The sequence below is a fragment of the Apus apus genome, chromosome Z, assembly GCF_020740795.1.
Source record: "Apus apus isolate bApuApu2 chromosome Z, bApuApu2.pri.cur, whole genome shotgun sequence".
NCBI lineage: Eukaryota > Metazoa > Chordata > Aves > Apodiformes > Apodidae > Apus > Apus apus.
In genome coordinates this window covers 436,650-463,669 of record NC_067312.1, presented here as the reverse complement: position 1 = coordinate 463,669, position 27,020 = coordinate 436,650, and the positions used below count along the sequence as shown (strand labels likewise).

The 27,020-nt window shown below is 45.5% G+C and overlaps 1 protein-coding gene across 1 annotated transcript; it reads right to left on the bottom strand.

Annotated features, from left to right (window-relative positions):
* Positions 1-1,303: 1,303 nt before the first annotated feature.
* ATP8B1 (ATPase phospholipid transporting 8B1) lies at positions 1,304-26,084 on the bottom strand. The gene is made up of 27 exons (XM_051642704.1): positions 25,887-26,084; positions 22,209-22,306; positions 20,846-20,959; positions 20,273-20,371; positions 20,097-20,158; positions 19,590-19,662; positions 19,427-19,497; positions 18,113-18,195; positions 16,455-16,613; positions 16,210-16,298; positions 15,715-15,905; positions 14,708-14,916; positions 13,892-13,935; positions 13,589-13,745; positions 12,502-12,690; positions 11,649-11,761; positions 11,133-11,297; positions 10,666-10,777; positions 9,486-9,561; positions 8,561-8,693; positions 7,108-7,396; positions 6,175-6,398; positions 4,849-4,932; positions 3,745-3,990; positions 3,370-3,508; positions 2,232-2,362; positions 1,304-1,534 (listed from the first exon to the last, which is right to left on the bottom strand). The coding sequence occupies exons 1-27, from the start codon at positions 26,065-26,067 to the stop codon at positions 1,304-1,306; spliced, it is 3,762 nt and encodes a 1,253-aa protein (XP_051498664.1). The 5' UTR covers positions 26,068-26,084.
* Positions 26,085-27,020: the final 936 nt, after the last annotated feature.

Below are 27,020 nucleotides of genomic sequence, written 5' to 3'. Positions count from 1 at the left end.
GCGTGGTGGTGCGCGGCGGGTGCGGTGGTGCGCGCGGCGGGGTGCGGTGGTGCGCGTGGTGGGGTGCGCGGCGGGGTGCGGTGGTGCGCGGCGGGGTGCGGTGGTGCGCGTGGTGGGGTGCGCGGCGGGGTGCGGTGGTGCGCGTGGTGGGGTGCGCGGCGGGGGCGGCCGCGGGCCCCGGCACGCACGGGCTTCGGGCTGCAGGCGGGGGCGGCCACCTCGTTTCGCACAGACCCGCCCCACACAGCCAGGCGAGGAGCAGCCGCCCGCTTGAGGAGGTTTATTTGCATCGCCTTTGAAATGTACATGCCAGTAACCAGGAGCCGTAGGCAGGGTACAGAATCATGGCAGTCATCACCCCGGGGCCGGAGTAGAAAGCAGAGAGAAGTGAAACGTTGGCGCATCTCACCCCACAGAGCAAAGAGCGAGCAAAGGGAAAGAGACGCTGGTAGAAACACTTTTCACAGGGTGAGAACTGACTCTCTGGCAGGTGAAACATGTCCCACCTAAAGCGACCGATTTCCTGGAATCTGTTTCTGCTGTGTCCAAGCTGGAACACCCCTCTGGCAGCCCAAAGGGCAGCTGCCCAGAGAGCAGGTACCTCTGTCCACAGATGCTGTGCAGGGAGACAGGAACATACTCCAGAGCTGGGCAGAGACAGGAAGAGTAACAGGGATCACGTTGAGTGGGACCTCTTTATTCCAGGGGAAATAAAGGAATGGTCTGTGAAGGGGAGGAAGGCTCAGAGCACTTGTACTAACAAGATGCAATCAACCGTCTCTTGATTAGTGCAGCAAGCTGCAGTCAACATATTGAGGGGAGAGACAGGAAGAGAAACCACAGCTGCAACTGCCAGGATTGTCCCAGGTTGTCACCCTGTGCAGGTGAACACCCTCAGGTGGGCACCTCGAGGGCCTCTCAGGCTGCTGGAGTCTGGTCTACCAGCAGGACTGGGAGCAGTTTGCTTCCAGAGACAACACATGAAATGTAGCTGCAGTTTTATACCAACGTATTATTAAAATGTGAAAAAGTCTGCAATTCCAGGCATCACTAAAAGAATAACGGCCGTGCTGGGTTTTCATACCCTGCACACACATCCTTCACTTCCACAGGAAACAGCTCAAGGACTATAGCTCCTTTCTGTTTCCAGTGGTCCCAAACCAGGAAGTTCTGTGATACAGCATAGGAATCTTCATATCCCGATGCCACTCGGTTTAAAAAAATCCTGAGCTTGTTTAAAAAACCCCACACGTTTGTGCAGTCACTGGGATGAAAGGCTCCTGCCCACAAGGCAGTCAGCCCATCAGCTGGTCTCTCGGGTGTCTCTGCCGGGGGTCCCGCCGCTGCCCAGCACCGCATCCAGGGGGGCCCGTTTCTTGCGGATGCTGCGCCCCGAGGCGATGAGGTCGGCGTATCCGCGCTGGTGGGAGAAGGCGTAGGCGGAGCGCCGGGCCGAGACCCCCCGGCGGAAAGCGCTGGGCCGCCGCCGCCACTGCTGCTCCTCCGCCTGGTACTGCTGCCGCCGCCGCTGGATCTGCAAGGGAAAGCAGCGCGTCTGCTCGGACTCTGCGGGAAACAGCCCCGCACTCTTGTACACCCCTAAACTGCTAAACGGGAGAGTCCGCTTGTCCACGTTCGATTTTGTTAGAAACAAGAGCACGTGCAGCTGAAGACATGTAATTCCAGCCCTTCCCCCGTCCTCATGCTGACGTGTCTTTAATGTCTTTTTTAAACAATGCTACCCCCAGTTTTCATCCCCAGGTGCTATTGGCCAGCTGGAGATAGGTGAACACACACTGCCCACTCTGACACACAGAGGGCTCCAGCACAGCCCAACCCAGACCAACAGTCTGGCCACCAGCTGCTCCACAGGAGGTTTCTGTGGTTTTGCACAGCCAAGTGCTCAGCCCAGAGAGCTGGTGAAGGAGCCCACCCTGAGCTGTACACGTCTCTGCATCCCTCAGAAGCACCAGGGGAGATACTGGAAACAGAACACATTGAAGTGACACTGCCTGGGGTGGAAAATGTCACAGCACAGCAGTCCCTCAGCGAGATGGCAGGCTGGGTCTGGCCTTTGGAGAGCCCTGCAGCCACCACCCAGCCAGGGGACCCCAGCTCCTGACCGGTCCCCAGGGCACAGTCACTTGCCTGTCCCTAGCAGGAGCACCAGCACTAGCCCCCGTAAAGAGCTGCCGGCCAGAGGAACTGCACTAAGGGAGCACTGCACTCACTCTCTCACTTTCTGAAGGCCACACTGTGGTTGACAGGAAACGCTGTGCCACTACAGGAAGCAAGCAAAGAGCAATTGATAAAATCATGGTCAGCCAGAGGTACGGTTGTCTCAGAGCATTTGGAGCAGTTCCTGGGAATAACAAGAGCAAAAACTAGTTTATTACGCAGTCAGGTAAACTAGTTATGCAGCACAATGAGATACAAAAAGCCACAGCTTCTTTCCTAAGGGCCTAAAATCCAGGTATTGTGCTGGGTATCACAACATCAAGCTTTTAATCAGAGACTCCACTATGAAGAGAGAGCAACAGGCAAGAATTTTATAAAGCACTTGTGTTACAGTGTATCCATATTCACCTCAAAGCCCTTCTGAGGGTTATGGGACACTGCCAGACAAACTCCTGGCTGAGATGCATGGCTTTTGTCCTGTGTTAAAGCATGCAGAGCAAGGGAAAGTCCTCCTGCTGTCACTGGTTTGTGTGTGGTCTAGAGAACAAGTGATATGAACAGGCCAGACTGATGGAACTCTGCATCAAACTAAGCAGCCACATCTTTATAAATCCTGAAATGCATGAAGTATTCCTAAAACTGAAGATGTTTGCTATTCTGGGGGGAAATAGTTGGATCCAAGGCAACACATGAAAGACTTGTCACCAGGAAAATTAGGAAGCACAGTTTTTCTCGGGGGGAGGGAATAAAAAAAATCCAACTGGCCTCTACTTACACCTCCCAGGACTTGCAGCAAAACCCTAAGAAACTGCTGACAGCATTTGGCTCTGTCCTGCCTTGGGGTTTTACTTTCTGCTGATCAGTTAGAGAACCTGGCAAACACAGACCTTGCCAGATCATCACAGTCCCTTTACTTTAAGCTGCCCCGGCAGCTGTGACTTGGTTTTCATCTGCAGAGTCCTACTGCTGGGCAGTCAAGTTCCAGCTCATTTTCATTGAAAGAAAAGAAATACTGCAATGATGAAACCTGGCCCCAAACACAAATAAAAGCCTTCCTTGGAAGTGATCAGTACTTGACATCGTTCCCTTTCAGAGGCATCAGGGTCAGGCCATGACATTTTGCCCACAGTTGTTGCTGAGGTTACAAAGCTGCCTGAGAGAGAACAAGGAACACAAAACACAAGGACTGACCTGTGAAGTGAAAGCCAGAAGGAAAGAGAACATGGATCCCAGCACTGTGTAAGTCAAATGTGATGCCAAAGTAAAGTGCAATACTCCCAAATACTGAAAAAGCATTTACAAAAGTCCAGTAAGATGTATCCAAGCCAATCTGAAAGCAAACAAAAGCCCCACATGAGTTTGTAAATTCAAAATAATGTCAGTTGTTCTGAAGACTGACAGTGCTTTGCATGAGCGTTCTCTCATCCAGGTACACACCAGTCAGAGAATAGAGAAGGCAAAAAAGGAAGCTTTTTGCATGTTGTTACATTTGTAGCAGACAAATTTAGAAACACAACCAGAAAGTGTTTTCAGAGCTCCCGAGATCACAAAGCTAAGGTTACTTGCCTGAAAATTGACGACAAATATAAGAGAAGAAGCTGCTGTGACAGCAAAGGACTGGTAATCAGAAGGTGCTTCTCCATCCTGTCCCATAGTTTTAAGGTAAGCTCCATATGGTATGAAGAAGATTATCAATGAAGTTACAGCTCCATGAAGCAAACTCAAAAAGAATTTCTTGTAGTTAAAAAGTAAATCTTGCTGTCCCAAAACATAGAGTGTAGGGAACCGAAGACTCAATTTGTCACTCACATCCTTGATAAAGGGGGAAAAAGAGAAAAACAAGTTGCTGCAATTTCTTGTTCTCAGTGTCAGCTTTGAAGAGTAAGAAGCTCAACTCTACAATGTCCCAAAGGAAACTGCAAATTTTGTTTCTCTCTCAAATAGCAGTGTGGGCAGCAGGAGCATGGAGAACATCTTTCACAAAGCCACCACATATCCTGTTTCCAGGCTTCCAGACTTCTAGCCCTTTATTTGCCAAGCTGAGAATGTCCACAGCTGTGCAGCTCCCTACAGCCATGTATGGTGTTGGAGTCCTTTCCTTACAGGGTGGATAAGCAGCAGCCAAGGACTATCACTGCATGTCCTGACTTGAAGTCTCTAACAGATGCTCAAATGAGATCTTAATTTGATACTGAATTATTAGCTTTTATCACAAAGGAAAGAAGAAACACTGATTTGCACACTGATTTGCCTAATCTAAAAGAGATGCTACACACCAAGACTTCCTGTCACCACTGTGCACTCCCTACACCTCCAGCTCAGAAGGGGAAGAAGGAATATCTTCTCCATCAACAAAGCCACCATTGCTGTGCTGTGTGCATGATTCCACGGGAGAGCAGGCACTTAGAAATATTCCCAACAAACACTATTGGCACTGCAGACCTCTGCCCTGATCATCTTCAGCTTTGGCAACTTTCTGCAACCCTCTGCTTATTGCCTCTTGTTACCTCCCACCCTGGGAAGGGGAATACATTTTTTTTTAAAGCCAAAAAACCAAACCAAACCCTCAAAATGCCTTGTACAGAAAGCAAAGCAACCAGGGCCAGAGTAATTAAGGATTTGATGGTGTGTGCCTTTGGATTTATCTGCAGTTCACAGCATGGAGAATACCTGATCAAACAAGCCAACGAGCAGAACCGGGAGGCTGGAATACAGCACGTTGTACAGCGTGATGAACCAGTCTTCATAAGCTGTCTGCAGGGACAGGAGGAGTTTCAGTAGTTAGTAATTTCTTCTGGATTATACCTTTCCCTCGCTATTCCTGAGAAAATCCACACATGCTCTCCTATAGCATCAAATCACCTGTCTCAGAGTTGTCCCAAAATGCAAGCAGCACCTTAGCTCACAGCTGTGTTGGGACTATTTTTAGCCTGTATTAAGGGGCCCTGCTCCTCCCAAACCATCAGTGTCCCCTGACCTGAAACCCTTCACGCTGGTGTCAGTCTGGTCTTCAGCTGCACGTGTGGCTGTGGTGAGCACCTCAGTGCAGCTCTGGGAACCCTGGTTTCTTTTTGTGTTCTTCTTGGCTATGTCCCAGGCATCCCCAGTTTCCCTCTCAGCACCAGCACTGATGTCAGTCTGGGCTACCTTTCGGTGTCCCTGACCCTCCGTGCTGGCCCATGCAGGGACACCTGCCTGTCCCTTGGTTATGCCCATGGAGGTTTGTCTCAGCTCTTCAAGTCCTTTCAGCACAACCTTTTGACACCACATGAACCTCAAACTCTGCCAGTTCCAACAAGCACATTTCAAGCCATTCTAGCCAACAGCTCAAGAGAAAAAAGTGTTTGGTTTGATTTCTCACTGATCCATACATGCACTGTCTCACTTCACCTGGGAATAGAGAAGGCTCCAGGGAGACCTTAGAGCACCTTCCAGTACTTGAAAGGGGCCTACAGGAAAGCTGGGGAGGGGCTTTTCATCAGAGAAGATAGTGATAGGACAAGGGGTAATGGTTTTAAACTGTGAGAGGGGAGATTTAAGTTAGATATTAGGCAGAAATTTTTCACTATGAGGGTGGTGAGGAACTGGAATGGGTTGCCCAGGGAGGTTGTTGGTGCCCCATCCCTGGAGGTTTTTAAGGCCAGGTTGGATGAGGTTTTGTGCAGCCTGGTCTAGTGGTTCCCTGCTCATGGCAGGGGGGTTGGAACTGTATGATCTTTAAGGTCCCTTCCCACCTTAATGATTCTATGAATATCTGAAGGAGCAGGGTTGGGAAAGTTTTCCCAGACTGCCACATAACAATGTATTCCTCACTTCCTCCCTGTACAATGGTGATACTGACTTAAGTGTTCTGAAATCACAACAAACTGCTTATCTTGTAACTAACTAGGTCAGTAGTTATCACCTCTTCTCAGAATACAGAATAGCCTGTGCTACTCTGCACTGAGAAAAAGGAGGATCTGCTTGTTAGTACTACACACAAGCACAGCCTCTTACCTGGGCAGAAAAGCCATTGAAGAATGAATACCAGATGTGGACTAGTGTAAAAGCAAAGTTTTTGTAGAAAAAATATCTTAAAAACTTGCACATCCTAATGTAAGACCAACGTCCGTGGACCAGCAGCAGCCTCTGGAGGTAGCGGAACTGCCCAAAGGAGTAGTCACTGGACATGACAGCCTGCATCCCTTCTTGGCCACTGATTCCAACTCCAATGTGGGCAGCTGAGATAAGGAAACAAACACCACACTCTAATAGGACAGTGGAAAGGAAGGATGGGACCGAGGGGAAATTCCCCTGCCCCACTCTGTGTGCAGCTCCAAGGCTGCACAGAGACTGACAGAACAGGGCCTGAGCCCCCCTGCCCTGCTCTGCGCTGCCCACGGCCCCATCTGCACTTGGAGTCTGCCCAGAATGGGCACTGGGAAACCTGACCAGGGGAGAACTGAGCGAAGAGACAGAGCAAGCAGCCCCCTGAACACACTGGTTAGACAGTTCACAAACACACTCCTAACATAAACTGTGGCCCAGAAGCTTCTTTGTCAGTGGGACTTCCCAGGAAGCAGTTCAGGGAGCACTGCTGCAGTACAGCACAGCTAACACCTCCAAGCAAGGGGCAGCTGAGCTGCTGCTTTGTTCTTTATGTTCCACTTCATAACCCACAGCACAGTAACAAGTATAAAGAGAATGCCTTCTCAGGGGATGTCTACTGAAAGAGCTCGAGTGCAGCAGCAAAACCTACTAACCATTTCATAGAGGGTGTCCTCAGAGAGGGAAAGCACAGGCAGAGAAGCCAACAAAAGCCCAGTGATGTGAGTGTGGGCAATGAAACAGAGGGCAGAGTCTTCTGAGCAAGGAGAAATAGTGAAGAGACAGCAGAAGGGCACTCAGAAGAGATCTTTCCCACCAAGAGGAGTTTTCCAGCTGCCTTACTTTTAATCATGTTCACATCATTGGCACCATCCCCAATCGCCAGTGTGATGGCCTTCTTGTACTTCTTCACCAGCTCCACCACCATGGCTTTCTGCTTTGGAGTCACTCGACAGCAGATCACTGCCCTGCACTCACAGGCCAAGTCCACAAAGTTCTGCTGCTGCTGTTCCTTGTAGGCTTCAGCCCTCCTTCTCTTCTCACTTTGCTTTTTTTTCTCTTCTGCTGTTCTGGGGAATTTCAGCTTCAGTTTCTTCTTCTTCTTCTTTTTCTTCTCTAGCAGGATTTCATTCTGTGTAACAAACATACTCTATGTTCCTTTCTGCATTATTCCAAATGACACTCTATGGACTGCCTGCACGACACTCTTAGCCTCATTATGCTCATATCACCCATTTACAGCATTGTAATAAAATACTTGTGCAGAGGACTGAACAAAGAGCTATGGAAACAATGAAAAGAATGTACTTGGTGGGATTCACAAAAGCAAAACGCTTGTATTTAGTGTCACAGCACTTCCTGCAGAGTTCAAAGGAATATTTCTTCTGATGGGAACTAATTCACTTCTGAAAACATTCTGGTTTCTGAACTTCCCTGTCTCCTATACCCCGACTCCTAAGGGAAGCATGACCATGCCCAACACATGTGGAAGTGTCCTGCAAATTCCAGGTCATCTCTGGGGCAGTTCAGCTGGAATGGGGGTGACAAAGACCTGCAATCTTACCTGATGCTCCTGCTAGATTTCCTCTACACATCCCCAATCTGCTTCCTGGGCCTGTGCACAGATGTACTTTATCCTAAATAAAGGTTTGGGGCTGGAATGCTGAAACATGGCAGAGGGTCCTTGGCTGCTCACTGGACCTTCTCCTTTGCAGGTGTCTGTAAGAGCAGCCTGCCAGCAGCATGGGTGACAGTCCCTGAATCACTGCTAGTCAGCTCTCTGCTAACAGCCCTTTTCTGCTCTCCAGGCTCCTGTGGGAGCATTCAATTGCAGGACTGAGCAGGAAACTTGTCTTTTGTTTCTATCCTTTCACTCCTCTGTCTCATTCCAAGCCCCATTCCTGTGCTACCCTGAAGCCAGCAGCCTGCAGCACTGGCAGGATCTCTCTCATTTTTTCTCCATTAGACCCCAACCCCCACAAAGAATAAACACACTAAAAATCAGACTGTGCTTCTGCAGGGGCTTGGCTTTACTTGGATGGCAGCTGCCAGGGTGACTGGAAAGGCCCAAGACATTCCTTATGTTATTGAGCAGTATTTTCAACCTTCAAAACCAAAACTATTTCTGAAAGTAAATCTCAAACAGATGTGTTCAACTGGCAGTGCAATGGCCTAAAAATATTCATCAATTGGTTTAGTGAAGCAGACAAATTAACAGAGTCCTCCATGAAGGACACCAGGAGTTGGTGGTACCCCCAAAATCTCAGATACTCAGGAGAGTATCTTCTGTACGTACCAACCAGGAACCAGTGATTATTAAAGCACGATCTCTACTGCCCTGGAAGAAGGGCTCGGTCATTCTTAGGGAGGAAGGGGTACTTGGTCCAGGTCTGTTCCTCTGGTTTTCCAACCTAGTCTGAAGAAGAGCACTAGAAAGAGAGGTGGATACTGTTATAGAGACACCAAGGATAAACCTCAAGGTACATGAGTCCCAGACAGAAAATCTGTGAGAAAGAAATACAACACATGCTGCAAGGGCTTTTTTTTGCCATATATTAGTTGATGTTCTCAGCAGTGCTACAGCACCAGTGAAAAGAGGCTCACACTGGCTTCATATCATTGCTATTTTGCTAGTAAGGAAAAATTTGGGGAAATGAGTCAGGAATAACTGTGACAGTGTTACAAGGCCCTAGTTCTTCTTCAGCCCCACATTGCTTTTCCTTGGGTCTAACCATTTTGGCACATTCTGTATGACTAAGCTTTGAATACTTTGTGATCCACTGTGTTTTTATAGCACAGGTCTGTGCTGCATACAGGAGCATGGGAGAGGGGGAAAGGGCAGCTGGAGTAATGCTGGAGTCCAGGGACAGGCAGCCAGAGCAAAACCTGGCAACTACTCAAGGTCTGGATTAGGAAGAGATCTGCTTAGCCCACTCCAGGTGGGCTCCAGACTTGTTTGAAGTACAGCTTCAGTTTAATGTCAACAGTTGTTGCCCTAGAATGTAAAACCCTTGCTCACAGTTAAGGGGCTGCCTTGTAAAATTACAGTTCCATGAAAAGCAAAGAAACAGACAGATAATATGCAGCTGAGCTACTGCCAAAACATACTGTTCAGTTATTGCAGAGCCACTGTGGGATAAAGCAGTGTTACTCCTGGGTTAATTTTAAAAACTGAACATTTGTCAGTCCCACAAAATAAATCCCTTGTGCTTTTCACTTGCCTGATATCTTCTCCGTAGCAGATTGTTGTTTCATCTGTTAAGAGTTCACATGAAAACCCAATATTTTCAGCAGTTTCTACAATAAAATAAAAGAGGGAAGTATTTACTCTAAGTTCTGTCATGAGTAACTGTTAGAAGCAGCCAGAAGTACCTGAAGTCCTCTTAGGTAATTTTTGAAGTTATGTTTCAGAATGGTAAGTTCCCTTTCATTAGTAATGTGGATGAACAGGGGAAAAAAATATCATGCATAGCACAGAGAGGCTGGGGAATACTTGTTAATTATCTGTACTAAAACTGTGTGGCAATGAAGGCTCAGTGGGCAATGGAATAAAAGTCAGCAACAGGGCATTAGTTTTCCTGTGCAACATTTGCTATGAAATGTACATGCCTGGGGTGGAATGCATTGTCACCAGAGGTTTTGAATACAAAAGCTGTTATGGACCTGGAAAAGTCTATTGAACCGTTTGTGGGAAAAAGATCTAGCAGGGCCTATTGAACTTGATGGTGGAGCTGCTGCCTGCCTGTCAGAGAGCCACCCCTGCAAAGGCTCTGCAGGAGTCAGCACAGGCTGAGCCACACTGCCCTGCTCTCTCTGGGCACCTCCAGCCTGGTCTGCTGCTGCTCTGGCTGCTCCTCCACCCAGGCTGCACAACAGCCATCCTTGCTTAGAGATTTAATGCCATTTTTTGAACTGAATTAACAAAATGTGCTGCTGAACTGCAGGTGAGCAACTACCAAAAGCAAAGCAAATCACTCTGAGAGGGACTCCAGCAGCACTGGAGATTTCTTTGAAAAGTAAATTTTCAATGTAAAAAGACAAGGTTTGGTACCTGCCCTCAGAGTCAAGCAAGTCTGGTGTTAAAAGCAGGTTGCCCTGCATTAGCTTTGCATTGGGAAAAGCAGAGCTGGGTATTTCCCTAGAGAAAACAGGTACAAAATCAGTCACCTCATCCAATCTGTTGGAGGAACAGGAGTCCCACAAGAACATATCCAGTAACTCTGGAATGGAACAGCTGGCATGAAATTCTGCACATTTCAGATGTTCTTCCAGTTTCAATATAAATGGAATTTCACACTAAGCTTGTCCAGAAGCATATACTTTATTTCCAGTCTGCATATGTCCCAGTTCCTGTCCTAGCCGTTACCCTTTTACTAGCTCTTTGGCTGGAAGGAAACTCACCTTTTTTGTCACCAGTAAGCACCCAGATTTTAATGTCTGCTTTTGAAAGTTTGGAAATCGTTTCTGGAACTCCATCCTGTAGCTTGTCCTCAATAGCTGTGGCACCAAGCAGCTGGGAGGCATTTGAAATACAGGCATGTAAGAGGAACATGGAGTAAAAAGTACAACATGTAGTATGTATAGAAAATAGACTCATTTTCTGTGGAGAGTGAAGCTATTCTGCACGTCTTGCAGCCAAGGTAGAGCTTAAGCTAAGAACTGAGGAAAGACAAACTCTTGCATAGAGAAGTGACCACACTGAAATGAAGGTGCTAAAACACATCTCCATTCTATTCAGCACTGACATTTGGCATGGCTCAAAGCAAATCAAATACTGAGAAGATTTAAATAAAAATGTCCTCAAAACCAGGGAGAACTTATTTTCAAAACAGAGTAAAAGTGCACTAAACATTTAAAGCTTGACTTACAATCAAGTTTTTTTCTATTTCCTCATATACTTTGTCCAGAGCTTCATCCCGATTAGTTGCAGCTACACTGGCCTCCATGAACTTTTTATTCCATGCTTCAAATTCCTCATGACTAATGTCTCTGTAGCACAGGCAGAGTGTCCTAAGAGTTTCATTTGCAAAAATCTGAAAAATATTTTTAAAAAACATATCCACTGCAAAAAACAGTAAAATTATAAAAATCCCAACATATCCACGAAACACTTCATCTGCATTCCAAACATAAGAGTTAAGATCATGAACATTGGTAACTCTGATAACACAAATCTGACTGCACAATTAGTCCTGGACATTTCAGAAATGCCAAAAATTAAATAAGAGCAGACAAAAAAAACTTATATTGCTTTTGTTTGGGACTTGTAGAACCAATTATAAGTCTGCATTTGTTTTAATAGGAGAAGGAAACTAATAAAATGGGGTTATCGTAAGAAATAAGCAATTTTTAATTTAAAAGCAGCATATAAAATACAAACTTACACCTAGTGCTTCTTCTGTAGCTTCTTTCTTTGGATTCCTTGGGTGCAACCGTTCATAAATTACTGTATCAGCTCCCTTACAGTATAGCCTTATGTTTCCATCTGCTTCTCTTACTGTGGAATAAAATGTGAGAGGTGAGACAAAATCTTAGAGTACATTTAATTACAGGAACAGTTTTGGATTTCATTTTTCAGTCTACTGCTCTTGAGTACCACAACTACATAATCATTTTTCTCCTTCATGTCCTCTAATACTGTTCAATTAAGTAACCCAGCTGACAAGTGCACCTCCTCTTCTCTTTCATGACAGGACAGGATATTTAAAAACTCAAAAAGATTGTTTTTTTAATGGTTCATACAGTGTTAATCCCTCACTTGCCCATAGGAGCTGGGCAGACACACACTAGAGACATGATGACCATAATCACAGCCTTAAAACCAATGGATCTCTGACTGATTCAAGACTGATTTATTTACAGATAGTTAAAATTAAAACCAAAGAGCTGTTTACACCTCAGCCTGCACACCTAGTGTTCCAGCAGCTAGAGGAACACACAGCTTGTTTGTTCTCTGGGCGCAAAGGGGAATAAATCATCTTTGCAGCATTTCTTCACACTTAAATGATTCCACTAAAGGGATCCAAGATTGTCTTCAGCATAGGCCACATCTGAGCCCCAGAACTGCCTGGCAGGCACACGTGCACCTAATGACAAAACCTCTCTTTTGCTTTCCAGAGCAATGTGGATGTAGAGCTGCCCCAGGAGTGTGCCACCCAGCCACCACGCTGGACCCCAGCCCTGCCCTCGCTCCCGCCCCCCAGTGCCGCGTGTGCCGGCGGGCGCTGCCCAGCTCACCGAGGACAGACATCCGCTTCCTGTCGCTGTTGAAGTCCAGGATGGCCAGCACGTCGTAAGTTCTCTCAGTCCCCATCTCACTGAGGGTGATGGTATTTTGTGTTCGGGAAAGGAAGACATAGCCAAAGTTTCTGGCTGCTGTGACCAGGGCCCCTTCATCCGGGGAAGCTGCTTGGTAATAGAGCTGACCTGGACCATGGGAAGAGTCACATGTGAAGCCTGTAATTTCTCTGTCTCAAAACAAACAGAACTTAAGTATCTTTATTCTTAATACATTAATTTAAGCATTTTCAAAGGAAGCTCCAAATCCTTGACCACAGACACCAATACAATGTGGTAGAAATGGGAAGAGCAGAAAAGAGCAAAACGGGACAGGTGAATGCTGCTTTCACAGAGGTCTCGCCAAGATAGGGGTAAAAAGCAGTGTCACCTGTCAATGTTTTAATTGACTCTTCCAACCTTATTTTTCACATTAACAAACTCTTCAATAGCCATTCACCTCTAAATTTAGCTTCTGCCACATTTTTGTTGGTCTCTTTGGTTATTTGCTGCCAGTACTCTTAGGACAGACATACATGATTTGTATATGTCTGTGGGGCTGAGGAGTAAGAGCATGAAGCTCTTATGCTGCAAACATTTGGTTTTCCACACTGAAAACAAGTTTCCAAATGTGTTTGTACTTTCAGACACATATGTGGAAGCAGAGGCCGTGCTATGTCATTGTAATTTTGAGGTTTATGCTTTGGAGATTTTAAGGATGCATTTGAACAGGTAGAATACCTGTAACATGAAAACACAAGACCTCTGTATAAACTGTTCCTGCCTTTCTAAATCTGCTGTTATTTAGGACATGCATTTGCCACAACTGTCACTGTCATAAAGACAGTCCTCCTTCCATAAAGGGCCAGATCAGTTCAGCACAGGGAATAGCACCAGCTCCTGCTTTTATTTAATTTACAAAAGCAGCCTCACACTCCTCGCTATGGGATCAGCACAGGGACTCTGGGATCGGACTTTGGACCTCTCCCTTGTGCAACTGAGTTATTCTTTCCTTCACACAAGAAAAAACCCAAACAAACATACTCACCATCAGAAGTGTCAACCATGACTGTGTGACAAATGGCAAGCAGAAAGAAGAACTTCTGAATTTCTGGCTCCTTTCCAGATTTTATTTGCTCTAGCAGATAGTGATCATAGAACAAGAACTTTCCATCTGCATACCTGTTCCAGCTGAAATCCACTTGCTGCTTAGGAAACAGAGGAGGAGAGAGTTTGGGTTATCTCCTGTGCCGTTGCTTTGGGCCTACCTGCATCTCTCCATGCTTTGGCAAGGCAACATTCCCCATTCTGCAGCCCCTGGGGACTCCAGCGCCAGGCCAGACCGACCTACCTCTGGGTGGCTCTGCAGCTGCCCTGCTGCATCCCGACAGTCTCCTGCAGGACAAGCACCATCCATTAGAAGGCAAAGGACAGAATAACCAAGTTTTTACAACTCATTCACAAAGTAAAAAAAAAATATATATACAATACCTAGTGCACTAGAATAGCTCAGATATTTATTTAAAAAAAAAAAAAATTCACAGCTGCTGTACCTTTGTAAGCTAGTGACACCAAAACAAATAAGAAAAAAAGCTTTCTGGGGAATTGTCGTAAAACATCCATGTTGGCTTGAAACAGCTTTCACTGTCAGAAACTCCTCACCCCTCTTCAGAGGCAGGATGATTTAAAAGCACTTGGCATTAGCACAGTGTGTTCTTTGTTACCTGAGCTGACCAAACAGGAGTTCTGGAGCACACATGCTGTGGATTCTAACTACTGAAATCCAGACAAGTTTGGAAATGGAAGTCACCAACACTGACATGAAAAACTGCTGTTCTTACTTGTTTCTAGATTAATTCTGTCCCTGAAGCACTTCTACCAAAAGCAAAGCATTCTGTAAATTACTCATTTCTGACTTTTCTACTGGGAAGTTTCCTCCCAAATCCATCAGTTTGCCCCTTTTTAAAGGGGAAAACCCAACAATTCAGTTTTACTGGATCTTTACTCAGTGCCAGTGCTAAATTGTGGCAGGTCAGCAGAAACTAAGAAAATTCATGTGCAGACCAGCCTTGCAGCTCCTGCTCGTTTGTGCAGGGTGTTCCCTGTGCTCTTGTCACAGACCAGAGCTGCTGTCACCTGCAGAGCACAGCAGGGGGCACAGACTCACCGTATATTTGGCCGTTGATGCAGCATTTTTTGAACGTCATGATGTTCTGTGTAAGAGTTCCTGTCTTGTCAGAGAAGATGTACTGGATCTGCCCCAGCTGCTCATTCAGTGTGGTGGTTCTGGCCTTTGCAGCTGTGTCCTTCTCAGGGTAATACATTTGCAGGTCCCAGTTGATGAAGTAGCTTTGGCCCAAACGAATCACTTCAACACTACATTAAATGAAATGAATTTTGTCACTCCCAGCTGCATCTCGTATCCAAACCCATGACATATTCTCAGATCCAGGGGACTGTTTTCTGAGACTCAAGTTGCCTTTACAGCCCAGGAGCTTAGGACAAACCAATTGCATATCCCAGAACATTAGGGAGCCCCATCAGTCCGACACAAGCCACTCAGCTGCTGTGGGACCCCACAGCTCAGCCTCAACACCACCAGAGTAACTGGGGAAAAGTCCCTTAGGCCTTATCAAGCCCAAAGATGTGACAGAATCTCATGTGGGAACAGCATTTTCAGTGCAGTTTGCAGAAGTGCGAGTAGGAAGCTGGATGGCTTCAAGTATGTTACAGACAGGCAAAACTATTCACACTGTATGAAGGAGTAAGGCCTCTATTTTTGTGAAGAAATCTGGAAAATATTAATTTTCCATTTTCATATTAATTTGTTCATTTAGTTTCCTTCATGCACTGTGATTGCAGATTTAGACTGAGAAGATAAATACTGGAAGGATCAAGTCTCCAGTTTTGTCAGAGATTGCTTGGAAGAACCCTTTCCTTAGTGAAAGTATAGAGTAGATGTGCTCAATACTGTAAGAAAATCTTGATATCTTGAAATTGTGAGTCAAAGATCCCTGCCTGATTATTTTATATGAAAGCAATGGAGTTGGCTTTCTTGTGAAGCTGCACTGGTTGCCACCAGTGGGCAATTCAGTCCATTCACTATTAATCCACAAGTTAAGTAGTCCAACCCTGTCACCAGTTCAGCTGTTAAAGGCCCTGGCATTTACCAACCTGACATAGAGAGAAATGGGCACCATGGTGTTGAGAACAATGAGGTACCCCCAGAAGTTGAGGAAGCCCCGGTACGGGAAGCTGAAGTCCTCTGCGTCGTAGAGGTACCAGGAGGTGTTGCCCACCTGCTGCTCCCAGTAGGTGTGTCCAATGGCCAGCCCAGCTGACAGCAGGATGAGCACCATGAAAATCTGCAGGGTGTACAGGGCCTGAGACACTCAGGGAACACAGCCTTGAGCTAACCCCCAAAGCTCAAACACCGTGACATGCATTTGTAAGTAAGAAGGGGGAGCAGGCTTCTCCCACCAAATGATCTATTCTGCAAATAGCCAGGCCCCTTTCCACATTCCCTCCTCCTGCATCCCCACCCATCACCTCAAACCAACATGGAAACACACTTATTACACCAGAAGAAAAGAAGTTTCCTAAATTTGCATTCACTCTATCCACTGAAAAATGAACTCAAACATCTGAATTCTAAGCAAAAAGGCTTACAGTGTAAACCATGTAATTCATGAGGGAGTCAATTTTTGTCCTTTTAAATCTTGTCTTGCCGCTGTTTTTCATTATTTTTGTATCAGCCCCTAAAAATAAAGACAAGAAAAGGAAAGCTACAATACCTGAACAAGGGCTGGAATTACCATTTTGCAAAACCGGGGCATAAAATACAGTTGCTGTTTGTTAGATAAAGCTGTCCTGCCTGAGTCAGTTAATACTACATGTGGTCAACTCCTAAATACCTGCAAATATCACCACTCCATGGCAGAAGTCTGTATTTCTGATTTTACACCCACGCAATAAAATCTTATCAGCATCCAGTGGGTAACTCGTGTTTCTCCAGAACAATGTTCCTGCAAACTTATCCAGTCGGTTGTTGGGTTCCTCACATTCAATCATGCCTGAAAAGGTGGGAGAAGAATATATAACAATTGAATAAAAAGGCACTGACTTGTACCCACCACATGGGTCATTTTACCCCAGAAGGTTTTCAAATTGAGAAAATGCATGTTCTGAATAAACAACCTCTCTGAAATTTAGGGTGTACAAATACTCAGTGCTGTGTTGCTGACATTTTAAATATGGTGTCTTAGGCTGGCATTTCGCTTTCCAGGCTGAAGTAGCAGAAATAATTGATTTCTGCCCCAAGGCCAGTACACACAGCATTTGCTGCCTCACAGGACACTTGTTGTTCACCTTTTCCTTTAACGTTTGTCAAGGTTTCCCAAGGACCTGCCTACAAGAGCATGTGTCTCTCTGGAGCTGACCCTGTGCCACTGAAGACTTACTAGCAATGAGCTCCAAAGGGACAACAGCCTTCACAAAATACGTTGCTATATTTGCATTTCCATCCCAAAAACTGAGCTCATCCTAAAACTTTGGTTCATGCTGCTCTTACCATTATCAAACACGTGCTTCAGAAATGAATAAATGAATGTGAATGTCAGCAAAGCTGCCAATTGCCTCACAGCACAGGGTGGCAGTTCCAGGCCAGGCCAGGGCTCTGCTGTCTCTAGCCCTGACCCAGTCTCACCAGGACTGGTGGGTGTGCAAGAGCAGCAGGGCTCCAGGCATGGGCCACTGAAAGGCTCCCAGTCTCACAGGAAGTTGCAGCCACCAGCTGTCCTGAAGCAGAGCTGATGTCCTTGTAAGCAAGCTCTCCTCTCCTTCCACAGAAATCTGCTCAAGGCATCTTCTTTGAAAACACAAGGTTTTTACATCCCAAACATCCTTTGGCAGACTGTGAATTTTAGCTTAATTAAGTCTTGTGTGAAAAAGCATCTTCCTTATGTTTGCTTTTAATTTATCGGTTCCTTTTTTCATTTTAGGTTCCTCAGTCCTCACAATGGAAGAAAACCAGGAACAGTCCCTACTTGCTCACTTCTCCATGGCACTCTGCTGTAAGTATTTTTTTCCTTTTTTATTTTTAAGCATTTTCAATTTTTGGATTGCTAAAAAAATCAGCTTGAGATAAAACCCTGTGACAGATCTCGGTAAGAGAAGGGATTCCTCCCCTTCGGGTTTCCAAAACACACACACAAAGCAGCTAGACCCTAATGAGAAATATGAAAAGGACAACAGAAGGTATTTTCCAGGTACAGTCCCAAGCGCAAACAGACTTTTTTCAAGAGCAAACAGACAGGCAAACACTAATAAAGGGCTCCATCATCTCTGCTCAGTGTGCAGGAGCTCATTCATGGCAAAGGTCTCCTCTCCAGACAGACTGTTTTGCTCAGCAGCAGCTTCCTTTAAGCTGCCTGCTGGCAAAAGCCAGGAAGCCACTAACTCCGGGACCACAAGCAGCACTGGCAACGCTTCTGTCCTCATCCCTGGTTTATTTGCTTGGACTGCAAATGCTTGAGCAACATTTGAATAGTTGTAAGAAAATAACTCTACTAACCGTTAAAGTCTGCCATTGCACTTTCTTCTTGAAGGTATCTGTGTGTTACCTCAAGGGCCATTTTGAATTTTAAGTTAGTCTCACTAAGAAGAAAGGATAAAAAGGTCATTTTATTAAAAAAATGAAGATACAGGAAAGAAATTTGAACACAGTTAAATGAAGCAAATCAATATTCCACAGATACCAACCTCCTAGGTGGAAGCAATGCAGAGCCTTGTGTCTGCAGGGACATGAAAGTATCATGACCCACCTGCCCAGTTCTCACCCTGGCTGCTTTTCTCCACAAGTGAAGTCTCACCCTCTACCTCTGCTCGCTGCAGGTAAGTGAAGCTTCTGAGAATCACTGCTCTACTAATGCAATAATTAAGTTTGAAGTAATGGTTATTTGAAAGCAATATTTACTAACCAATACTGTTCAAAGCTCTAATAGAGAAAAGACCTTTTGCAACACAAACATCCTTGTTTTGTACAATGTTGTAATTAATCTTTTTTAAGATAACTAAAGGCTGAGTGAGGAATATACCCCTCACCCAGAAAAAGGAACATTTCACCTTCTGAGGTGAGGTGTGTGTCATCACAGACCTCTCTACAGATTTCAGCACCAGCTCTTCTGTCAACATGAACTAAACCAATGTTTACAAACCAACATGACAGAGACAGTAAGATTTATGTTCTCTAAGCAGCTTTTATGCAAACTTCCACAGAAAAATATGAATTTTTCGTTTCCCACTGGCCAGGAATAGGAAAAGTTTAAAACCCTAGAAAAGTTCGGGTTGGAAGAGACCTCTGGTAGTCAACAGCCCAACCTCCTGTGGGAAGCATGACATTAGATGAGGTTATCCAGGGCCCTCATAAGCCAAGCCTTGACTGTTTCCAGTGTGGGAAATTCCACCACTTCTCTAGGCAACTTATTCCAATGGTAAAAGTTGTCCACCATGAGAACAATGATTCTTGAATGCAGACAGACTTTTCTCTGGAGTTACTTGTCCTGTCAGTCTGCATCCCTGTGAACAGAGTGTCTTCTCTATCTTTGAGATACTGGAAGACTGATTAAATTGCCCTTCTCCAGGCTGGATAAATCCAAGTCCTTCACCCTCTCTTCATACGTCATGCTCTCCAACATTTCAGACATCTGTGGCACTGCAGTGGACCCTCACCACTTTTTAATGATGCTTCAATTGTGGGAATCAAAAATGGGACATGGTTTTCCAGGTTTGGTGTGACAAATGACAAGCAGAGTCTGGAATACACACTTCTTGCTCTTTTACCTGTAAGCCAAAATTAAACCCCAGAAATCCTTAAGTAGAGCCTTACCCATCCAGTTCAGCTGTCTCTACATAGCAGAGGCTGTTTGGTTCTGAGCTGGATAGCAGCAAAATATCAGCCTAGAACAAATAAATAAGCATCAAATAAACGCAAGTCAAGATTCTCACAGAATTCTGCAGAAGCAGAAAGCAGATATATCCAAAGCACTTACAGGAATGAAAGTATTTTTCTTCAGACGAACGATATCACCAACTTTAATATCTTTCCATTTTGTGTTTTTGAACCTAATATAAAGATAGTTTAATAACATTACTATTTAATCTAGAACACTATGCACTCTATACATCTTGAAATATCAAACTTTCCTTACTACAGAAACATTACATCTTGGTAAGGTGTGGGTTTTCTTTTTGGTAACTACAATTTAGTCAGGGGTCTATAACTTAGAAGCAAACCTACTTCTCCTCCCTCTTCACCTACAAATTAATTTCTGTCCTCTTCTCCAAAGAAGTTGCTCTTAGCACAGTAAGTGCTAAGTAAGTTTAAATTACTCCTTTGGGCAATTATCTTTCATTTTCAATCAGGTGTTCACACAGACATGTGGAATGCTAGAGGACAAAGAGCTGAACATTCCCCATCAGCTATGGGTGAGACCTGTGGTGAACCTGGGTACCACAACAAACAGTACTTACAGGGTGAGGAAGGGAACAGTACAAACCTTCCATCCCGGATCACTTCACATGTCCTGTTATTAACCTCATTGTCCATCCTGTGGCGAGCCTGAAAACCAGGAGCAGAGAATATACTCCCTACTGTGTGTCACAGTGAAAGGCATGAACAACACTGGGTTGTTGGTTTTTTTGGCTTTTAGTAGCAACAAAACATGTTTCTTACAATGTCATCCACTAGGTCTTTAACTGCAGTTATTCCCAGCACCAAGAGTAAGGGCACCAGTGTTGTGTACCATGACAGGGTAGTTATCTGGGGAATCGACTACAAAAGACAAAATCAGTTCAATACAGGATTATCACTCAGGCTCAACTCTGAGACATTTAATAGTGATCTGAGTATAACATAAGATAGAAAACCAACACATCAGAGAGCATTCTAAGTCAGGGTGTGAAGATGAACAAAACTTTTTGGGAGGAATTTGATGCCTCAGCATTGGCTTCTCTTTAATTGCATTTGATTGTATTTCCTGTTGGAGCTTCTGATTCATGAGTGGAACTTAAGGCCGTCGTGTTTTACAGAGCAAAAGAAACATCTCTTCCCCATAAAATTCATTAACTCTGCAACATACAAGGCTCATGCAGGTGTTCCCACATTTCTGTTATGCTGGGCAGAGCTTCTGCAGGAGGTCAGATACAGCCCCTGTAAATACCCTGCAGGTCCCTGCAGGACAGCACTGAGCTGTGTCAGCTTAGTGGGTCAGCACCTCACACTCACTTCATTCTCTGTCTCTCTTACCTGCAGAATGAGAAGGACAAGGAAATAGAAGTTGGCTGCTCTTTTAAACTGCTCAAACAGATTCAGTGGTAGGAAAGTGAAAGGGTTGTACTTGTATGTCTTAATTGCATTTCCCTGTGGAAGAAAACCAAGTGTCATCCACAACAGCAGATTCTTCTTACATTGCAAATGTACAGTGCATATTTTTAAGTAAAGCATTTTGCTAGTGGTATCTTTCCTATCAGCTTTGTTAGATTGTACCTTTCCTCAGCCTCCTGAAACCAGGCACAAAAGGTCCGTTTCCCTGATGTTAACACATCCCAAAAGCATCTCAGACAGAACGTGTAGCCACACCAAGGACTACACTACTAATGCACAGTCAACCCATGGAGAGGTTACAGCCCCTTCTCAGGTCAATGAGAGGCTGCACATGGCACTGCCAGGGGAGCACAGAGAGGAGGAAGCTTCAGTGCTCTCCTCCTCCTGGACACTCTTCTCTGAAATGCCTTTTGGCATCATCTGCCAGATACACCTTATCCCTATTAGGGATAGAACTGGACTCAGGCATGAAGCTGCAAATAGTGAATCCAGATACAAAGGCCTATTAATTTGACTTATTAATGAGGGACAATGTCAGAGGGAGCAAAGGTTAACTCTCAGGAGTGCCAGTCCCTCCCTAGTCCAAGTATGAAGGGTTTCCATTTGATTAGCTCCACTCCTAGCATTTAACTATGAAATGTTTGTGCTCATGCTTGAGATAACCCAACCTGCCACAGGTCTGCAAGGCAGGGACCTCAGCAGGGACAAGAAAAGGAGCCACATGAGACAACATGTCACAGGTAAAACTGGGCAGTCCACATGTCACCCCCCAGGCTGAGCCTCTGACACTTACAGCCAGAGCTACATAAAGCACCCGAGCTTTATTACTTTGAAAAGTTAAACAATTAAGAACAGGGGGGGGAAAAATAATTCAACCCTTTGTCTTGATGTATGAGATAAAAATGCCTCCTTTATCATAATTTGGTGGATTTAGATGCTGTTTATATCACCTGAGGTTCCCAAATGTCTATTTTAAGACTGTCCCAGTCTACCTGAATCAGGATATTGCCCAATACTACACTGAGACTTCTTATATGAAAGATCACACCTGTGGGGACATTTGCCTTGGAATCTAGACTGAGGACGCCTGGCTTCTAACCCTCTATCTCATCTTAAACAAGTCTCAATACCTTGCTTTTCCATTCACAAATCCAAACCAATCCTAAGGAAGCATTAATTGTAGCTTTTACACTAACCCTTAGTGGTTGGAAAGATCTTATTGATGCTAAGAAAGTATTCACCCCACAAGTGTCATTAGCACATAATTGAGACAAAGAAAACTTACTGCATATTTGCTTTTTTTGAAGCACAGAAACACTGTTCTCTTGAACTGGGGCTGCTGGTGGAAGTGTTCATCATTTGCCTTAACTTGCCAGCTGTAGTCTGGGAGAGACAAGGCAAAATGGGTCAGCACCTGATGGTTCTGAACATGAGGGAACAAATCTGACAGTTTCAGGCTTTCTCTCAGATTCCATCTAAAGGTATTTTCAGTTGAAACAAGACTGGCACCTGCTTTTTAGTACATCATCTAAAAAAGGGTTTTCAAGAAGTTTCCAGGCCATTTGTTTTTATTAACAATTAAAATATATTCTGAGGTGGGAAGAAGGGGCGATTAACACTTTGGAAGCTCAAGAAACTGAAAGCCTATCAGAGTAACATTTACTCATGCTAAATTCTCTCCTTTCCCTTCTTTTGGCTTGATTTGGTTACACTTATGAAGCACTAGGCAGCCAGGATACTTAGTCTTTCTAGAAATGAAAAGCTCCACCCAACTTAAGGAAACAATTATTTCACATAACCATACTGTGCAATGGTTTACATTTGCAACCATTAAAAAGTAAACATTTGCTGTGCTCTTCTTATTTCTTCAGCCATCCATTTTGTTTGATTGCTTGAAAACTCAGGAATATGAACTGCATTTTGCAGTAAAACACAACAAAACTCATCAAGTGAAGTCTGCAACAGTCTTCTGAAGTTTTGGACCATTAGCTGACAAAATTGCTGACAAAGCAGCTGAGCAATCTTGCCTCTTTCTGTCCCCTTCAGTATTCAGCATTTAAAACCTGACTTGCCATGCAGCCTCCCTAAGGAAAAGGTTTCCAAAGGACTTGCTATCAAACCATCCACCTCCACCTCCAAGCCCCTGCTGTTGTCCCCAGAGGGGGGTCTGTCACCCATTGTGCAATAAGCTGATACACACAGGGTCTCAAGATATTTGCTTTAACCCATGTCTGCACACAAGGGGTGCTGGGTGCTATTCCACACTGCAAGCTCAGCTTCCCAAAGAACAGGAGCTGCTGGTATCCACAGAAACATGGAACATACTTTATCTCTATGGTATTTCTGAGTGGTTAACTAATTCTCTCCTGCTTCAAGTGACAGTGCTTGGAACTTTCCCCACGCACACTCACAGAGTTGGGGGCTTTTGGTTAGCTGGGGTCCCCCTAACCTGGGGGAGGGTATTTTAGTATGCTAGTGAAGTCTAGTTACTCAATGTTTTCTATCTAGTGCTCAGGGCTACAGCTGTTAGTGGTTAGTATCTTCCTTTCTAATCCCTTCCATGTCAAGATAAGTTTAGGAATACTCCCACCATCTCAGACTGTTTCTCAAGGACACGTTGCTGATTCCCAGGAATGTGTTTTTCTGTCATTCTTGCTATCTCCATTTTTTTGAAGTTGTGTCCTTGTTCTCTGTGTCGCTTTGTTCTCTCTTATGTGATTCTCCCAAACTTTTACTTATTTTAGTAAATAGCCTTCATCACTGTTGTTAACCCAGGTCCTCCAAAGTCCAACTCTAAATGAGGTCCATCTCATTTGTGATGTGCAGAGCTTTGGGCTGACCACTGTCCTCCTGCTGTCAGGTTCTTTTCCATGCCTCCCCTTTCACAGGCCACCTCCTTCCCTCCAAGATCTTCAGGTCCTCTTCCTGCCCTCAAGCCCACATCACCCACAGCCCTATTAATCCTGCTCCCACACCACGGGTTCAGGCCCTGCCCACATCAAAGGAACTCCCTGCTGAACTCATTCAGCCAGTTCTTAAGCCAACTCACAGGAGTGCTCTGCCAGCCTGGCAAGGATGGGGCAGAGAGCATTTTGAAATCCAGCCTTCCTGACTCATCAGCCAAGTATCTCCCTCTTTTCTCTAACTTCCAGTAATTGTCCTTAATGGGTGCTCCTTTTGGTTTCATGGGATTCTCGTGACCTGAGCACATCCAGCACTGCAGAGCAGGGCTGGGTGAAACTCCCCAAGGCAGAGGCGTGGGGTGGGGAGAACATCCCTGCCAGGGCCCTGGGGAAGCACGTGAGGTGCTCCTGGGCTGCTGGAAGGCATTAATCTCTGATAACATCTGGCTAACTCAAATCCAGGCACAAAGCCTTTTTTTTTTATTTTCCCATCCAACACATAAAGCAAGTTCTCATTTCTTATGCCTGGAGGAGCTGTGGATGCTCCATCCCTGAAAGTGTTCAAGGACAGGTGGGAGCAACCTGTCTAGTGGGAAGTGTCCCTGCCCATGGCAGGGGGGTTGAAACTAGATGATCTTTAAGGTCCCTTCCAACCCAAATGATCTTGTGATTCTGTGACACCTGGGATCTTTACTGTGACAACTTTCATTTCCATGTATTGATTGCAAGCTGAGAAGATAGAGGAGAAATATTTAACATCTCTGACCTCCTGACCACTTTTGCCCTAGCTTGAAGTTCAAAGGAGCTCTGCCATTTCCATAGCTCTAGTCCACATTTTGGATAATCATGTGGGTTACACTAACAGCAGAGCCTTGTGGTTACACTGAACTGGTGGGAGCTACCAGCTCTTTGGAGGGCAAAACCAAAACTCATCTCCCTGCTTTCAGATTCTCCCCAATTCACCAGGATAAAGGAAGAGGCATGGTCCACTTCAGAAAAGAAACTGAAGGAGTAGGAGGTCCTGTTTCGGACTTGTTTCTCTCTTTTTTTCTTGTGCCTATACTAGGCCACAAAGCAAACTTGTGGTTGCTGGTGTATTGTGTCTGCAGAATAAATAACTGGAGATTAAAAAAAAAAGAGCAGGGGGTGGGGGAAAGAGAGTAGCAGTCATGATGAGAACTCAAGAAAATATGATGGATGATGAGAGGCTAAGAAAACTATTCTATAGATTATGTTACCTCAGTCATTGAAAAAAAACAACAAACCAACAAAAAACAGAACAACCCAAAACTAACCAGGTAATAGGTGGTTATAAAAGGAAAAGACATAATAGGTAGTTGTAAAATGAGAGGTGATCAACTGTTCCCTATTGCCACACAAACAGGAAATCTATATATATTAAACAGGCAGTGGCTAAATTAAAAGTACACACATTGCAACACTGAGAAATAGGTATTTAGGGGGGTTACAGACTTTTCTTGGACAGAGGTTAAGAACAGGAGTGTCTAAAACATGCCCAAGAGGTTCCTGCACTGGCAGCAGCACACAAGCTGCACCCCATGGGTTCCTCTGAACTCCTGCTCACCATTTCTGTGATTCTGAAACTACTGCAGATAAAGTCATGAGGCTACAAAATTAGCCTTGAAGCAGAAAGCTAATTGTGCAAGACCTAGAAAGCAGAAATATATGCTAACCAACTGACTAAGCACAGCAAATGGGCTTATGCTGGTTCAAATTTCCGGATGAGGGGAAGTCAAGTATCTGCAGCTCTGCTGAGCAGTGCTGGGACCACAGGCTGCATCCAGCTAGTGATTGAGAGGAGGTCACAGTGCAGATCATTAGCTTTACACAACTAGCAGTGCCACAGAGCTCTGGCTGCAGCCTGGAATGAAGCTGACTCTCATTCTGCCATCTGTTAAACTGAACTGCCATCAATCACTCCTCAACAGATTCCGATAAGCCATTCCAAATCCTCCTGAACCAACGAGCACAGGAATCAGATAGGTGCAGGCATGGCTCAGCCTCAGTATCCAGGAAGACCTGCCACCCCAGGTCCGTACCTTTTCTCAGCGCGTCCCCGTGCTGCTCGGCGTCCCCGCGGAGCCGGTTTGGCCCCAGCCCAGGCGCGGGCAGCCGGCTGTCCAGCTCGTCCTCCGTTTCATCATCACTGTAGGGCATCACCTCATCGTTGGGCTGGGAATCCTCATCAAAGGTGGTCTCTGAGTCCCGCTCCAAGATCATGCTGCTGGTGGCACAAGGCAAGGAATTAATGAAGTGAATGCAGGCAACCATGGCTCTGTTGTGTTCTCTGCTGATGCTGTTCACCAAAACCCACGTTTGAAACCAGTTTCCCTGGAAGAGCGTAGAGCACGAGCTGGGTTTTCAAGCACAGACCAAAGGCACGAGGTGTTTATTTTCCCAGCAAGTCCTTCATTACCGTTCTGCTATCTGTAATTACATGTGCCACACAACAGGCCCAGGAACACCCTGTGCTCCTGACACAGCACACCATGTGTGGGACGTGGAGCTGGGGAGCCCACAAACACCCAATCCCAGTAGCCATTCCACCATTCCCATGGGAGCCGGAGCCTGCTTGGCCACAGTGGGGCCAGGCCGCAGGCACTGAGTGCTGGGCCAGCACAAGTCACAGCATCACCCAGCTGCTGCTCCATCCTGGGCTGTCCAGTCTCACCCAAACCAGCCCTTGTTTCCCCTCCCCTCCCCATAGGCTGCTTCTCACTGCAAGAGCCTTCATCTGGCTGTCCAAGTGCCCGAGGAAGTTTATAACTAAGTTGTGGATCAACACACACAACCAGTCAGTTGAAGCTGGATGTGTGTGCTACCTCTGCCTGGAGCTTTTCAGAACCTGCAGGTGCTCCCTGACCCTTGAGCACTAACACATTATCTCCCCAGTCAGGATCTCCACTTGGCATAAAGTTTATTTAAATTATAGCTCTTGAAGAACTCCCAAGGTTGCTGCAGTTGGCTGATCTCAGACAGGAGCAAGACATGCAGCAGGGGATCCCAGCCTCCTCCAGTGCTTTTAGATCAGTGAGAAACCTTCTACAGCTTCAGCTGTCTGCTGCAACAGACAGCCAGTTCACTGCTTCTAAACAAAACCAGAAACCATCTACTCGTGTGTAACTCCTCTCCAACCAACAGCTGCAAACAGGCCCAGGTAAAATGGGCTGACA

Coding starts and splice junctions, on each gene's coding strand:
- ATP8B1 (XM_051642704.1), bottom strand. CDS start 26,067: ATGATCTTGGAGCGGGACTCAGAGACCACCTTTGATGAGGATTCCCAG. Junction 16,614..18,112: donor TGCAATGGCAGACTTTAACG/GTTAGTAGAGTT, acceptor CCACCTTTTCAG/GCATGATTGAATGTGAGGAA. Junction 1,535..2,231: donor GGCCTTCAGAAAGTGAGAGA/GTGAGTGCAGTG, acceptor TTTCCCTTGCAG/ATCCAGCGGCGGCGGCAGCA.